This window comes from Sturnira hondurensis, unplaced genomic scaffold (genome assembly GCF_014824575.4).
Source record: "Sturnira hondurensis isolate 20B ecotype Veracruz unplaced genomic scaffold, ASM1482457v3 Scaffold0018728, whole genome shotgun sequence".
In the NCBI taxonomy this organism is placed as follows: domain Eukaryota; kingdom Metazoa; phylum Chordata; class Mammalia; order Chiroptera; family Phyllostomidae; genus Sturnira; species Sturnira hondurensis.
Genome location: NW_028091359.1, coordinates 8,711,091 through 8,727,968, shown reverse-complemented (window position 1 = coordinate 8,727,968; position 16,878 = coordinate 8,711,091). Strand labels below are relative to the sequence as shown.

Here is a 16,878-nt window from a genome sequence, read left to right as displayed (position 1 = left end):
CACTCTGTCATTTTTCCCTCTACACATTTCAAGACACTTGTGGAGGGCCGTGCACCGTATTACACATTTCCTCATTCAGTAATATAGCAATCCTTCTATTTCATATTATCTCACTTTTTTACTTTTCAGATAAGGAAACTGAGACCTAGGGACTTTAAGGAACTTGCCTAAGGTTGCCCAGCTGACTAGTGGCAGAGTTGGGAGAAGAACTGCTTTCCACCGTGCTTGTTAGTGAGGCTGCCTTGTCTCATTTCTGTACATAACTAGATCCCAGGTTTAAGGGCTCCTTCTCTGCGACAGATCTCCCACCAGCAGGGCTCACCTGAGGCTCTTGCTGGGTCCCGGCGGAGTCACACACCGCCCCCTAGTGGCAAGTGGGTTCAAGCACAGCGCATGCTAATGAGTCCGCGGCACGGCTCGCTGATTGGCTGGCCCTGGTTCCAGCTGCTTTCCCAGGGGCGTGAGTCGAGCTCTAGTAAAGGGGTGCTGCAGGCAGCTGCCACCCCCACCCCGCGCCCTCCGGTCCCTCCATCTCCTCTTAGACTTAAGAGCGTGAGGGAAGCACGCGGGCTCTTTCGCTTGCGGCATTGTCCTTTTTTCTCCCTTTTATGTTCTGGTTCTGAATTCCTCCAGGATCCAGGATGACAATCCGACACCAAGGCCAGCAGTACAGGCCGAGGATGGCATTTCTCCCGAAGGTAAGTGTGGTCCGGTCACCTGGGCCCTGGGCGGTGGGCAGGGACCCAACTCTGGGAAGTGTCCGCGGAGATGCTGGGAGGCTCGGAGCGAGTGGGCAAGAGTGGAGAGCATCCCTTGTGGTCCATTAGTGCTGCTGCTGGTGCTATTTAATGATTTATTTGCAGTATGTGTGTTTTTTAAAGACTATTTACATTAAAATAATTAGATTTTAATGTAACCTGTTTATATTGGAAAATCAAAGCCAGGGGCGATGGTCTGCTGGAGGCTCAAAACAACCTGTTACTCAGGAGAGGGTATGCCAGAAGGCAGTTCTGTGGAGCCCGTCAGATGTGAGACTGTCTCCTGATATTGCTATCAGGCACTCAATGTTAAAATAATGTTTTTTGATATTTTTTTGGATTCCAAACTGCGGTATTTTAAATTGTATGTGTGTGTGTGTGTGTGTGTGGTGAATGTGTACACATCGATCATGAAAATGATATGATTTGTGGGATAAGGGGGCACCACACTCCAGCACCCTCATATCACTCATTGGAGAGTGTGGGTCTGCTCATGAGGTCTCTTTTCTCTTCCCTCACAAAGACTTTCTCGGACCAAGTGGCCAGACACAAGGTGCTCTGTGGTCATGGGGGAGGCAAAATGCATCCTGTGGGGCGATGTGTTTGGGAACAAAGAGCCTTGTTTTGTTCTGAACTCTGAAGATAATCAGTGTCTGGAGAGGTCGTCAGAGGATTAGGTCCCAGGTCACTTGTCCTCCCTTCCTTCCATCCACAGCCACTTCTCCTGGTGCGGTGGCCACCATATTAGGCTTATCTCGTTGAGCAGAATTAGCTGAATGCTTTGTGACAAGCAGCGCCCTGCCCTGAGCCCTTGGAGCTCAGCATGTTGGAGCAGTCAGTGCCCAACGCCTTGTTTTGCCCAGGACCGTCAGTGCTGGAACCGCGACAGTGCCGGGCACACTGGGATGACTGGCGGTCCTCGCTCTGCCTACTTTGAGAAGCCTGTGCTCATGTCCAGGTAGTAGTGGGGTGATGCTCATCCATGAAACAGAGGCAGGTACTACAGACGCCGCTTCCTAAAAGCAGAAGGAACCACCCAAACCCGGTATCTGAAAGCTGTAAGTCATCTTCCAGGAATTCTCCAAGTCTGCCTTCTTCTTCCCAGACAGGGCAGGCTTGGAGGCTCAGACAGTAATTGTCTGGAGACATTCTGTTTGTGTTCTGAATCTCGGACTTGCTTTCCATCATGACTGTTAGGTAGAAGAGTTTCCTCTCTTTACCTTGGCCTTCTGGCTGGAGTCTTGGTCGCCAGCCTCCCCTCCTCCACCCCAGCCTCCCTCCTCCACAATACCCTTCATAAACACCATTTTCTTTCACACATCAACGTTGGTTTCCTCTCCTTGAAACTTCCCTCTGACTGCCCATGTGCACAGGATAAAGTCCAGACATCTCAGCCTGGGCACTCGGGATCCTGCTCTGACCCATTGCTCTAGCTTTACCTGCCACCTGCCTTCCATGCTTGCTCTCCAGGGAAACAAAATGAAGCATCCGTGAGCACTCGGTGGGGCTCTCACCTCAAGGACTTGCTCACCTTTCTAGAAAGCCCAGCCTTTTCATGGCTCAGCTTCCTCTGCTGGGAAGGCCTTTCTCCCTCCTTAGTGCCAAGTTCCCATTCCTCCTCTTCCCAGGCCCAGCTCAATATCCTCTCCTCTGGGCAGATGGGTTCTGTGGACCCAACTGAGCAAAGACTTCCTTCTCGCCCGCACAGACTCTTGCCCCTGCCTCCACTACTGCCTTTCCCCTTTGCCTTGAAGGGAGGGTCCTCATTACTGAGGTCTTTGCTGGGTCATATAGCTCCTTGGAGCAGGAGGTTGGAGAGAATAAAGGTGTACAGAGTGGGTCTCCAGAGCTCATGCCAGGGGACCCTTAATGATGAACCTGCTGACCTAGATGTCCGGCTTTCTGAAGAGGGACCCTAAAGGAACATGAACCTGATTCAACTGTCATTTGCCACTCAATGGATATTCAATGAAATAGTCAATGAAGATTTATGAAGTATGTTGTATTTTCCAGTGGAGGCCTTACATGTATCATTTCATTTATTCCATAAGACAGTGGCTATTATCACCATTTTACAGAGACGAAACTGAAGCTCAGAGAGGTTGAGTGGCTGGCTTACCCTAGTAACATAACCACTAAGCCATGGAACCAGGAACCAGGAAAAATACGGGACTGACCACTTTCTGTCGCCAAATTGATACAATGACATGCGTAGGTAGTACCGTGTCAGCTGTCATGCGATGTAGGGCAGAGTGGAGGCTGGGGGAAGGCCTGGTTAAATGTGTCCGGGAGACATGGAGCTGAGAACTGTAGGAAAAGTGGAGGTTTTAGACAGGGAGACAGAGGAGGATGTTCCAGGCCGAAGGAACAGCATGTGCTAAGGCACAGGGGCACAGAAAATTTGGATGTGTAATTCCGTATGGATGGAATTGGAAGTATTGGGAGAGTGGGGGCCTGGAAAGGCGGGCTGGGGCCAGAGGACCATCATGGGCCTTTAAAAAATGTATTTATTGATTTTAGAGAGAGAAGAAAGGGGGGGAGAGAGAGAGACATCAATTTGTTGTTCCACTTATTTATGCATTCACCAGTTGATTCTTATTTGTGCCTTGACCAGAGATTGAACCCACAACCTCGTCATATTGGGACGATGCTCTAACCACCTGAGCTGCCTGGCCATGGCCATCACAGGCCTTTTGAACCATTTGAAGGTGGTTTGATTGTATCCTGTAGGGAGCCATCGGGGAATTTGGAATAGGCCAGTGACATGGGCAGGACTGCAAATGAAAAAGACCGCTGATGTGAGTGAGAGGACTAGGTGGATCTTTCCTTTTGCCTGAGTTCAGAAGGTTCACTTGGGATCCTCATGTGTCCCCTACACCTCCAGCTGTCAGGGGCACAGGAAGTGGCAAGCTCATCACAGCGCCAGGGAGAGAGGTGCTAGATCGGGGGCCTTCTTTTCCCTGTGCTTGCTGTGGCCCTCATACCCAGTACCCCGTCTCAGGCAGATGCAGCCCCCAAACAGAGATGCCCACCAGCCAAGCTGGCCTTGGTAGGATGTGAAGGAAGGAGGTGGACCCACCTGTCCAAGGCTTTGTGCGCTGATGACACGCAGATAACTGCCTCCTGTGGCCGCAGCACTGGCCCATCCCCTGCTGTGATTCCGGTCATCATCCCGGCCACCTGGCATCCAGGTGCCACTGCCTGTGCGAAGCACCACAGGTTGACTTCCTTTGCACCATGTGGAGAAGTCCTGTTAACACTGCATTGCTTTCCTGTGTGGCTTCTGGCTCCGCCTTTTGCACGGGAAGGGAGTGCCGAGCCAGGAAACCTGGCAGAGTATGGTATTTCCTGCTGGTATCATTCTTCATCCAACGTGCATAATAATGGTGCACTCGTGCTAGGCAAGGGCCAGCTGATGGGGACACCATGGGGATTAAGACCTGTCTCCTGTCCTCCCGGCGCTTGGAGTCTAACAGAGAAAGACAGATGTACAATGAGAACGGTGTTCCATGGGTCCTGGCACAGGTGGTTAGAGGAAATATATCTATATCTAGAGCCATATTCATATCCAGATCTATCTACATTCCTACCTATCTGTCACAGATCAGGGAATGGTCAGTTCTACTTGGATGAGGGGAATTAGGGCAAGAAGGTTTATAACTAACTTGAGGTATGAAAAATAAGTAGTTTTTTTTTAATGCCAGCAGGATGGGAAGCTGAGTGACATCTTAGGCAAATATAAACCGTGGATGTGTGACATAGCACGGTGGTTTAGGGAGACTCATCAGGGGTTGGGACGCTGGTCCAGAGTGGGCAGCAGGCTGATAGACAGTAAGGGGGGCAGTGAGGAGGGGCCCGGAGCTGGGGGCTTCATACGTTGTGCCAGAGAGTTGGATGCTTTCTGTGTTCAGTGAGAAGCTGTTTGATGTTTTAAAATCGGAGATGAATAAAACGAGCTGGTTAACAGGTTAGAAAGATGATTCTGATGAGAGAGTATGAGTTCTTCTCCGCCCTGGCTGCACTTTAAGAAACATTGCTATCAAGTTACCATCCTTTGAGTTTGTGATTTACTTAAGAGGTAAGCAAGTAATTAAGTGGGGTGGAGCCAGAACATTAGTGCTTTTTTAAAATTGATTTTTGTTTTTAAGAGAGAGAGGAAAGGAAACAGAAACATTAATTTGCTGTTTCACTCATTTATGCATTTCATTGGTTGATTCTTGGATGTGTTCTGACTGGGGATTGAACCCACAAACTGAACAGACTGGGACGGTGCTCTGACCAACTGAACTATCCAGCCAGGGCGAACGTTGGTGTTTTGTATAAAGCTCCCCAAGTGATTTGAATGCACAGCTAAGATGAAAGACCCTGGAGACATTGGGCAAACTCTGGAGACCTTTTGGGTCGTCACACCTGGGAAGGGGGTGCTATTGGCATCGAGTGGCTAAAAGCAGGAAGCTGCCAGGCATCAGAGAGTGCACAGGACAGCCGGCCCCACAAGCAAGGGTGATCTGGCCCCAAAGGTCAAGAGCGCCTTGGCTGGAAGATGCACTGGAACCCAGAGCTATGTCTTTCAAGATGCGGCTGCCAGGTGGGCGGAACCTGGCAGTCCAGGAGGGGCATTAGACGTCTCACTGAGGCAGGATTTAGTGGCCAGAGAGGAGGCACGTCGAAAACAAACGTGGTGTCCACAGGTGTTGACCACTGCTGTCTGGGGTCCCGTACATTGCTCCAGGGCTTTTGATCAGGGTGTAAAGAGCAGCCTTGGGGGAAAGACTATTAACACTGATCTGGATCCGGCACCTGTAAGGGTCTGCGAGACGTTGGGGTCAGGTGTCCGGGAGGTCAGCTGGCCTCCACGTGGTCAGATGTATTAGCAGGAGCCCCTTCTGCTTTGTTAGCAGAACGGTCCCGTGCTTCTGGGTCAGTTCTCCATCTTTGTACAGAGAAGTACTGATTATTATCACCCCCCTGGGAGCCTTCTCCGGCTTAGAGGAAAATTCCAGCCCCACAGATCTTCCACAGTGAGTGACAGTTCCTTAATGCGAGGAGCAGGCGTGGGCGTGGAGGGTGGGATGTGGAGGCCGTCAAAGCCGTCATTTCTGCCCCTTGGCGGTGTGGGGGTTCCCTGTCACGCCTGCAGTCACATCGCAGCACGTTGACATCTGAGAGGAGACATGTGAGGCTGACAGCCTGCCACCCCTGCCCCCAACACGGGGTCAGACGGGGTCCAGCACAGCCTGGTTACGCGACATTTATTCGTTGTCTAGGCAGGAGGTGTGGCTCCTTGGAGGCACCGGGGAGCTGAGTCTGGTCAGGAGCAGGCATTGACATTTGGGGTGGGGATGGCTGTCCTCTCCCTTGTCTCCAGAGGGAGGCCCGCTGGACAGAAGTGTGCGGCAGTTTACAGCAGAAAGGCACGGGCTTCTCGCTCCCTGGAGAACTTGGGGAGCAATTCAGACTCTCTCCTGTCTACGACGGGCATAGGGGTTTTCCAATGGAGGCGAAACTTAGGACTCAGAGTCCGTATGCATTTGCTCGGGCTGCCGTGACAAAGTACCTCAGGCTGGGTGGCTTAAACGACAGACATGTATTTGCTTGCAGTTCTGGAGTCTGGGAAGTCTGAGGTCACAGTGCTGGCAGCGTCAGTCCCGTCTGCGGTGTGGCCTCTCTCCTCGGCCTGCAGACGGCTGCTTTCTCCCTGTGTCCTCACATGGTCTCCCCCCTGTGTGTGTCTGTTTCCTCATTTCCTCTTCTTCAAAGGACACCAGTCGCACTGGATTAGGAGCCACGCTAACGGCCTCACTGTAACTTTTTTACCTCTTTAAAGACCCCGTCTCCAAACGTAGTCACCTTCGGAGGTCCTGGGGGTTAGGACTTCAACATAGGAATCCGAAGGGGACAAAGTCAGCCCGTACGAGAATCTCTCAGAGACAGCGCCGCCAGCCAGTCCTATCATTTCCTTGCTGGGTGACTGGGGAGACCCCTCCAGGGAATTTACATGAGGGAAGTCCCAAGGAAAACTGACTGGCACCCCGATGGGGTGGGCCCAACTCCCACAAAATGTTCTTGAGATCCACGTGATGTCCCCTTCTTTCTGGGAAGGGTGATGCACCTGCTAGAAAGAAATCTGACTCCCTCACTGTGTTTTTAAAATAACTCTCATTATTCTTCCTCTGAAGGTTATTTTCAAACTCTTTATAACTAGATTATTTTTAATAGAAAGAGAAAGGATCGACCCCTGACTTTCCATCAGAGGAACTCGGGTTTCTAACTTTTAAGATGGGTTTCTATTTCTTCCCGAATATCTGGGCCCTCTGTTTACGTGAAATGCTGCTGTTTCATCTGAAAATTATTTTTAAATAAATGTGGGATTTCATCTGGCAGGTAATGTGGGAAAGGGGAGGCCTGGGCCCTCATGTCCGTAATAAATCGGGCACTTCTTGGAGTCACATATAAATCCATGGCTGGCAGTTAGTTGAGAACTCCAGAAGGAGTGACTTCACAGCTTGTGGCTCCTCAGTCCCCTGGCCATGTCCAGGAGGAGGGGGGTCACCTCCCAGCACCCCTACTTCCCTGCAGAGGATGCCTCTCTGCTCCCCTTGCTGCTGCCGGCCGCTCTGCTGATCCAGTGGCCTGATACTCTGCCAGGCCCTGCCATCGCAAAGACCAAGGTCTGCAGCTCTGCATGGAGCTGAAATGAATAGTTTCTGTTCCTGAGCAAGTCTGTGAGCTAAGAAAAGGTCAGTGCAGATGAAGCCAGCCCGCAGTCAGTCTTGCACAGGGAGCCCTAGGCACTGCCGGGTCATCGGTGTCAGTCTTGCTGGCTGAGCCTCGGGCGCTGTGCCCAGAGTGACCTTTGAGAACTTGGGAAACCTGTTCGCGGTTGTTTCTGGAGATTGTGGTTCAACTGCAAACTCTGGTTCAGCAAACGATCGGAAGAGGAATCTCGGCAGTCAGTGTCGCCTCTGGACATTGTCCCACACGCCTTCCCTCCCTGGGCAGGTGGGAGTCTTCCAGCTTCAGGAGCTGGCTGGCTGAGGGGGAGGTGGCAGGTCCAACTTGTCCTACTCAGGGCTCTTTTTCTTTGGGCCACAAGCACGTGCAGACTGTAAAAGGACTTTATGACTGTAAAGGGCGGTACAGCATTAGACAGTGTTATTTTATTAACTAGCAGGAGAGTAATGATGATGTAACCACGTTAGTTAAATGGAGGGGAAGCAGGCAGACTGGTGAGCCCTTGTAGTTTGGGGAGTGGACAGGCCGGTTTTCAGGTGTGACCCTCCCTGAGGACACGTCCAGCTGTCCGCAGCTGCCCTGACTTCCGAAGAGGGAGACTTTGCCGCTGACTCTGAGTGGGGAGGCCTTTGCAGAGTTTTGTGCAGAGAGGTGACATGTTCTAAAACAACTAAAAGCTTCGCTCTGCCTGCTCTGAGAATAGACCGAGTGGCTGATGCGGCAAGGGTGAAACCCCACATTTCTTGCCCCAGACCAGTGAATTTGAATGAATTTCCCCCGCTTTCCTCCACCCTGGCAACCTGCTCCACACTTCAGCATTCTCCTCTCTGTCCAAGGCTGCATTTCAAAAGCTCAGGCTGGCTCTCGCTGCTCTTCGGAGACAGCTGCTGGAACAACCCACATCTGGGAGTGGCACGCGTGGGCCGCTGCGGTCTGGCCTCCGCCTGTGCTTCCAGCTTCGCCTCCCACTGTTTTCTGTCCCTCTCATGCCCTGGGCGAAGTCATCCTCCATGCCTCTGCTCTCACTTTCTGTCCAGAAAAATCCTTTTTCGCCAAGTCCTATCTTCTCTCGAAAGCCTCTGTGGAACCTCCAAGCCAGAATGGCTCTCTCCGGGTAGTCACACTCAGGCAGGGCTTCTGTGTCCGTGGAGCACACAGTTCTGGTGGCATTGTAGTTGCTCAGGGCCACCTAGGTGGTAAGCTCCTAGGTGCCTTCACCTTGGTGTCTTTTGATCCCTCGGTGCTGTGTAAAAAGGGCCTTGCTCAGCCTTCCAAATGGATCTGCTCAGCCAGATGTTTTGCTCCTGCCTTGCAGATTGAAGCGTTGGTGAAGGACATGCAGGACCCAGAGACGGGGGTCAGAGTGCAGAACCAGAAGATCCTGGTCACCAGCGTCCCTCACGCCATGACAGGTAATGTGTCTGGTGATGGAATCTTGTCCTGGCGACCACACACAGGAGCTGGCAAACGAGAGCTGGTGGGCCAAAGTCAGCCCGCAGCCTATATTTGTAAATAAAGTTTTATTGGAACACATCCACATCCACATTTATGTATTGTCTTTGGCAGTTAACTAGTTGTGCAGACACAGTGTCACGGGCCACATAACCAAACATATTTACTCTCCGGGCCTGTCTGGAATCGGTTTGCTGACTGGTGGTCCGTAGGCTCCTCCCGAAGAAGGGGTCGGAAGGGAAGGAGCCAAAGATTCAATAGGTCACTTTTGTGAAGCCATTCCTCCCAGGAGGTCATTTGAAAAACTTTTACTGTCAATTTTTTTGTTTACTTGTTTTCGTATTTAATAAAATCAGGTAGTAGGAAGTAAAAACTATTTGGCAGAACAAAAAAAAAAGGCCTTTGTCCCACCCTCCCCTACCTTCTAATTCGTATTCGGACCTTTCCTAACTACCCCATGGGGATGGCACCCTGTGTCCCTTCTCACTTCACCTCTGGATGGGGGATGAAGGGGTGCAGAGCATCCTTAGAGGGTATGGGCAGGGAGGGCTGGACGAGTTTGCGGTAAGGGGTGTGTTTCCCACGGAGGCGAGTGGGCTGCAGAAGCAGACAGCTCACTGCAGCACCAGCGGGGGGGCCTGTGCACAGCTCCTGGTGAGCCCTCCCTTACTCTCTGCACCTCCCACAGCCCGGCCATTCCTTTCCACCCAGGGTGCCCTCGTCTTTGCAGAGACAAGCTGCCAACAGTTCTTGATTCCCTCTCTGACTGCTTGGCAGGAGGGTTTCCCCACCAGCCACGTGTCACTCAGGGTTCCTTGAGCACCAGCCACGGAAGACCAATTTCGGCGAGTTGGAGCAAAAGAGGAATTCATTGGAATGCAGCAGGGGAGCTCCCACAAGACAAGGCCAGACTAATGAGCCAGACTTGGGAAAAGCGAGGAACCCGGTAGCCTGGGCACCCCCAGAGCAACCGCCATGGGCAGGCTTTTCAGGATGCCTCTGCTCTCCCCCAGCATTTAATGTGCCTCTGTGGCAATTCTTCCTGAAGGCATCCCTGCCCTCTGGTTGTCATTAATTCAGGAGATTTGGAAGCCCTCAAGGGGAGAAATATCTTGCTCATCTGGGTAACCTCAGGGCTTAGCATAGCTGTGGGATGGGGTAGAGATTTAATAAAAGTTTACTGAATGTGTGAACCAGTCCTGGTTGAGCTCTGGACGTGGAGCCAGGCTCCCTGGGATTAACTCTTCCGGGTGCCTTTTTCTAGCTACGTAGCCCTGACCACCATGCTCTCATTTTAGACACAGGAATAGCAATCCCCGTCTGACGGAACGACAGCCGGGATGAAACGAGAGAGAGTACTGGGCACGTGGTCAGCACGCAGCTGACACTCCAAGGGTGGCAACAGCTCAGTTTCCCACACTGTCTCAGTTAATACCTACGCTAAAAGTTAGCCCCCCTTCTTTTGCAGACGGGGCCATGGCGACACAAAGAGGTTCAGGGACTTGTCCCCAGGCCACTCCCACATGGCGAGCTTGGACTGGAGCCCAGTTATGGGACTCCAGCAGCTATGCTCTTATTCTGGTCAGTGTGCACAAACTGCCTCCTTTCCCTGCACACGCCGTGCCCTTGGTCCCTGGGCGAGGCTGCCCACCCTGCCATGTGTTCCCTCGTTCCTCGTGCTGGTGAGTCCTAGCCTTATCTTGCAGCTTCGAGTCAGCACTCAGCACTCATACAAGCAAGTTGGGTATTGGCATCTGTCTCCTCGGATGGCAGGTGACCCAGGGCTTCTGGGCACGAAGGTGGCTGGTGTAGGAGCCTGCACAGACCACGTGGTACAGGCGCCAGAGGCCTCCTAATCTCCTTTGACTGATTTCAGGAAGCAGTCAAGTGGATGAGAAAACCCTCGGCTCCTTGGGGGACAGCGCTAATCAGTCTACTGTCTGCCTGGGCCTCTCTCTCTGTCTGCACACCCCTGTGTAGGATTCGATGAGACTGGGGCTAGAAAGTCTAAAACATCCAGTCCTGGGATTTTAACTAGGATTGTAGATGAAGTTTGCTTTTGAACAGCCAGCCAGGGGTGGATAAAGCTGAGAGTAACAGAGGAGAACCCAGTGAAGGCATGAATGGTGGGTGCGTGGGCACTGACAGAGGTAACGTCTGGACATTGTGCCCAGGGTGTGGACAGGAAGGGAAGGTTCTAGGTGGCCCCTCCCCACCATGCTGTGGGCAGGTAATGAAGCCCAGACAGAGAGTGTGTGAGTGGACCATAAGGGCTATTTCTGCAGGGCAGCGAAGGCCATGCCCCTTCACCATCACCGAGGAGGGAATTCTCATTCGCAACAGTGCAGCCACAGGGACAGAGGCCGTGGGGCCTCAGGCTCTGATCCTCCTTCCTAGCATGTTTTGTGGGCTGGTTGCCACACAGGCAGGGGGCCCATGTGGCCTTTGGAAAGCAGGCGGAAGTTGCCGGAAGGGAGGTCTTTGGCGTTTGCAGGATGATGTCTGCAGGATGGTGTCTGCAGCGGGGTGCTTGGTATCTAGACGTCTTGTTCTTCTTCTAAAGACTGCTGCCCTCCTCCTACGAGGAGCATGTTCTGCGTGTGGGGCTGGAGGCTCCAGGCTTGCTAGGGGACGCACAGCTTCCCCATGGCCCTGCAGCACCTCTGGGTCTGTTGCAGTGATGGGGCTTGTCTCGGCTTTTAAATAAATCCGAATCCTTGGCGGGGAGGGGGGAGGGGTGCGTGTGCTCTCCCGACCTCATCTCTCCCTGCCTCTCCTGATGTTCTCGCACCAGCCTTCACTCTGCACCTTCCCAGCCCAGCCTATAAGACTTGCAGGACTCAGGGCAAGAGTGGCAATGGAGCCCACACGCTGTGGTCCAAGGTTAGAAATCATCCTGCAAAGCGTAACTAAAATATGTCCAATCCTCTGGCTTTGACACAGGTGCCTTCACAATGACCTGGAAAGCCAGGCTTGAATTTTCCAGCTCTCTCGGAGTTTTCCCCGGGACCTTGAGGGCATAGGAGAATCAGCCCCCCACTCTCAGACGCCCCCCCCCCCGGGTTTTCTCCCCATCCCTGCCTCGATTTATCCCAGGTGTCCAGACACTGCCTAGAGCTCCAAAGTCAGCTCGCCTTTTCAGAGTTAAGACTTAGTCTATTTACTTTCTACGTGAGTCTGTGCACAAATCATTGTAAGGTAAGAAAATAAAGAGCATAAGAGAGATTAAGCTGGCAATTTGGCCAGAGTCAGACCACAATGGCCCCGAATTACAGGCTGCAGGGTCCGGACTGAACTTAGTGGGGCTGGTGGTGGAGGAGAGTCCCTGAGCATTCTGAGCAGAAGAGGAACGAGATCACAGCGAGCAGGGAGGAGGCCCACTGGGCAAAACACACACAGCGTGGGGTTCAGCGGGTGTGTTGCGGGCTCTGTTGATGGCCGGCCACACTTCTGTTTTGCAGGAAGTGATGTTCTACAGTGGATCGTCCAGCGGCTGTGGATCTCCAACCTGGGTGAGCGCCCCTCTGGCACTCAGTCACCGAGGACTGCGGTGCGGGCAGCACGCAGGAGTCTCTGGAGGGCCGGCCCTAGAGGGAGGCTTAGGCAGGGCCTCGGAGAAATTGACATTTTAATGGCAGAGACAAGGCCTTCATGGGCAAAACAATCAGAGCATGTAAATAGCAGGGGTGATTGGGGAGGAGCCAGTCAAGACAGACTTGTTGGAGGGGGTGATGTGTACCCAATGCCTGATTTCAAAAGAAGTGATGCTTGCGAATTGTGGTTGGGGGTGGGGGGGTGGGGAGGGAGACCTGAGGGTCTGGCTTCCCAGAAGGGAAAACTAGCAAGAGCAATGGCGGAGAAGTGGGATGAACAAGGAGCGGACTGGCACCAAGGGGAAATTTGGTCTGAGGGCAGTGGAGGGAGGGGAGTGCCTATTTGTGGGCTCCATGTTCTATCTGGGAGCTAGGCAATAGGGAGCCATGGGGGAGTTTTGAGCATGGCGGTATACATGAGAGTCCCATTTAAGGTAGGATGTTTGGTAGGAGTTTGAAGAGTGGAATGGAGCCGAAAGATCTGGGGACCCGACTTCCCCCTAGAAAAGGCTGGTTGCACCAGACATAGGAAATGAGGGTCTGTGATGGAGGGAGGGCTGGGGAGAACCTCTTCCTGGGGCTTGGAGGCAGAGCTGTGGGGGGCACGTGGGCTGGGTCCTTGGGCAGGGCAGGCCTGGAGGACTGGAGGGCTCTCCCCATGATGGAAAGACACCTGCTTTCATTGGCGCCTCTAAGAAAGAGCCGGGATACTTTCCCTTTAATCGATGCAAATTCAGTGACAAGGTTAGGTTTCCAAGCAAACTGGAGGGGGTAGGTGGGGAGGAGCCAGAGCATCTGGACCAGGCATGCAGACAGAGTGGAGCTGGGGAGAGAGGTCGACAGTAAACGCAGCCCCCTTTCCCTCGGAGTGAGGAAGTGCGGGTCAAACGGAAGCACTCTCTCCCTTCTCCTGGGCACTTCACTAAAGTGCCCAAAGAAGCTTCTCCAGGATGTCCCCAACTGTCCCCCCTAAACACCTGCAGTGCACCACCTGTGGCACCTGTTAACATTTGGGGTTCACTGGCTCCTCTCCAGACTACTGAGTTGTTCCCAGGGGGCCGGCTGGGGAATCCTCCTATTAGTATGCTCCCCAGCTGGTACTTGTCCACAGCCAAGTTCAAGAACCACTGTCCTCACTCCCTCTGGAAGTGCCTTTAGGATGGGGACTTCTCTTCTGGAGTTTGGGGTGCTGTGTGTCAGCCGGGTAATGGGCTTTGCCTTTGGCCCTTGCTCTTAACTTTCATGTTTCAACTGCTTCTCCCCAGAGGCCCAGAACTTGGGCAACTTCATTGTCAAGTATGGTTACATCTACCCCCTGCAAGACCCCAAGAATCTCATTCTCAAGCCCGATGGCAGCCTCTACCGATTTCAGGTGAGTCTTGACCTGGACTTTGGGTATTAATATGAAACCAATCTTATCTGAAAAGAGAGTGGCCTGGCTTTATATCCTCACAGATCAGGATTTCAGAAATAGTGGAGGGAGCTAAGAAAGTCTTAGCTCGTAAGCCACGTGGCTGGGGGCTCCCTGGGTCACAGTCCACTGTCTGAGCGAGGTTTCTCGGTTTCTTTCATAGACACCGTACTTCTGGCCGACCCAGCAGTGGCCAGCGGAAGACACAGACTATGGTAACCACTCTCCCCCTCATGCCTTTGGTAGTGCTTAACATGCTGCTTATTTGCCTGCTGCATTTTGGTGGCGTTTGTCTTGCTGTCATCATGACCTTTCTGTCAGTTCATATCTGTGCTGGGAGTGGTCCTGAGGGAAGAGAGCGGGTCTGCCGAGTGTCCCCTCCACCAGGCTGAGCATGCAGCCTCTCTCCCACAGAGGCTGAGGATGCTGTTTTGAGATATGATGATGGAAAATGTGTTGTTTTCTTCTCCAGCCATCTATCTAACCAAGCGAAATATCAAGAAGAAAGGGATTTTAGAAGAACACGAAAAGGTACAGAGATGCTTTCAAGTAACGATTATTATAATTGAGTAGAATATAATCTTGAGCTGTTTTCCCCCTCTTCCTCCACTGCTACATTCACACCCTCCCTTATCCATCCGTCCATCCATCCACCCATCCATCCATCTGATATCCATCTGTCTGTCCATCCATCCATCCATCATTCGTCTACCATCTGCCCATCATCCATGCATGCATGCAAGCATCCCTTCATCATCCACCTGTCTATCCATTTGTACACCCATTCTCAATCCATCCATCCATCCATCCATCCATCTGTCTGTCCATCCATCTATTCATCCATCGATGCATCCATCACCTGTCCATTATCCATCCATATACTCAGAAGCAACTCCCTGAAGTAAATTCTTCTCAATGCTGAGCTTCAGTTCCTCCTGCTGTAATTTAAGCCCTTGCTGTCCCCAAACAATATGACTTAATTAATACCTATGATAATGCATATTATTTGGTGAGCATATTTGAATTTGAGTTTGTGATGGGAAAACAATAGTATAGACTTTTGTTGTAGTCTAGATGAGTCAGATTTCTCAAAGGACCCTCAGAAGGCTAGATTTCTGGGCAGATGCCAACGATTCCACTGGGTCTCATTCTTCACAAACCCGTTTCTGGAAGAGCCAGCGTCATGGCCACGTTGGCTCTCGTCTGTGTGGGTTTGTGAGGCTCTGTTGTGGAAAACTGAGTTTCATGTTCCTCTCCACACTATTCCCCTCTTCCTAATCAGATGTGGGCACGTGTCTCTGCAAAGGCTTTTTGAGAGTTTGGTGCTCCCTCTTGAATAAACCCCTTTGCAGGGCTGGGGTGAGGGCCCGCGGCCGGGCCTACTCACTGCAGAGCCAGGGTCATGCCCTTATTGACTGGGGGCTTTCTGACCATTGCATGTGGCCTGTCGTGGACTCAGTGTTCTCACTTTGTTCTCCTTCCCTAGGAAAATTACAATTTCTTGAACAAAAAAATTAACTACAAGTGGGACTTTGTCATTATGCAGGCCAAAGAACAGTACAGGTGAGTGAAAGGTCGTACTCGTCTTCCGGGTGTCCTCTTCCCCTCCCTTCCTCATTTCTCTTTACTAAAATAAACCTTTAGTGGGAATCTATGTGTCAAACACTGGGCTGGGCACAGGGAATATAAAGCCGCAGTCTGGGGAGTTGGGCAGGTGACCATGCGGCAGTGAGATGAGAGCCACAGGCAGGCACTTGCAGGAGCAGCTGTAGAAACAACATTGAACTTCGAGGCTACATGGGAGCTACCCAGGTGAAGGATGGCAATGGTGGGTGGAGAAGTGAGGGGGGAGAAACTGTGTTCTCGGCAGACAGAACCAGAACCAGAACCAGAACCAGAGTCTGGAGGCAGGGAGTGCCCACTTGAGGCGGTTTCTTGTCATAGCAGGAGTGGAGAATGCCAAGCTCAGAACTGGTGGAAGTGAGGCTGGAGATGCAGATCAGGGAAGCATTTTGTGCTAAGGGCCATGGGGAGCCATAGAAAGGTGTTCGGCAGGGGAGGTATGCAACCAGATTCACACGTTCGCGGTATCCACTGCGGCTCTCGTTGGCCTGCTGTCTGCATCAGAAATGGCGCTGATACCCCCTGGAGGGCCCTGTCTTGTCCAGGAGAGCCGAATGTTAATGCTGGGGAGGGTGTGTTGTCAGTCAGGTTAGGATCTCGTAACAAACAACGTCCATGTCTCAGGCACAGGAAACCACAGCATTCACTTCTTACTGGTGTTACATGTCCACTGCGGGCCGGCTGGGGCCCAGACACGCTCTGTGCCCACTCCAGGACGTGTGTTAAAGGAGCAGCACCGTCTTGGCTTTGCCTGTTCCCAGAGCAGTGGGGGAGGGAGGCTGCGTGGGTCACAGGTGGTGTCTGTCATTTTCTGCTCACAGTTCATTCGCCAAAGCTGGTCACGTGGTTTGGCCCAACTTCAAAGGAGGATGGGTGGGATGTCCCATACGACTGTATGCCTGGGATATGAGAGAGTCAGCAGTAGCTGGGGACTGATACCACTGATCAGCAATACGGGTGAGCCCAGCTGGCACAGCCTCCCGCACCCCGATTGGGCCAGACCCCGGCAGGTCTAGACCTGCTGGTGCGTGACTGGGATGGACGGTGGGGACCCCATTCTCATGAAGCAGCCTTGGAACCAGAGTGGTGGGGAATCAGTCACGGTGCTCTAGGAAAAGAGAACCCACAGCATATAAATACAAATAGATTTCTTATTAGGAATTAGCTCACACAGTTATGGAGGGGTAAGTCCCACGATGTGCGGTCGGCAGGCTGGAGACCTGGGAGAACCAGTGGTGTACATGCCTGTCTGAAAGCTGGTGGGCCAGAGGCCCAGGACAGGCTGGGCCGGGACACGACCATTCAG

General features: G+C 52.4%; 1 protein-coding gene across 3 annotated transcripts in view; it reads left to right on the top strand.

Moving 5' to 3' along the window:
• The first annotated feature begins 441 nt into the window (after positions 1 to 441).
• The window catches only part of LOC119003447 (regulator of G-protein signaling 9), a 48,992-nt gene continuing 32,555 nt past the window's right edge, over positions 442 to 16,878 (top strand). For 2 of the 3 annotated variants that reach the window (XM_037069797.1, XM_037069796.1), the window contains exons 1-7: positions 442 to 698; positions 8,809 to 8,905; positions 12,407 to 12,457; positions 13,804 to 13,910; positions 14,113 to 14,164; positions 14,422 to 14,480; positions 15,436 to 15,512. In XM_037069797.1, the coding sequence (XP_036925692.1) occupies positions 642 to 698; positions 8,809 to 8,905; positions 12,407 to 12,457; positions 13,804 to 13,910; positions 14,113 to 14,164; positions 14,422 to 14,480; positions 15,436 to 15,512 (500 nt within the window). In that variant the 5' untranslated portion in view covers positions 442 to 641. Of the gene's footprint in view, positions 699 to 1,610; positions 1,817 to 8,808; positions 8,906 to 12,406; positions 12,458 to 13,803; positions 13,911 to 14,112; positions 14,165 to 14,421; positions 14,481 to 15,435; positions 15,513 to 16,878 lie in introns of those variants that run through there. The other variant, XM_037069798.1, reaches the window with a different exon arrangement.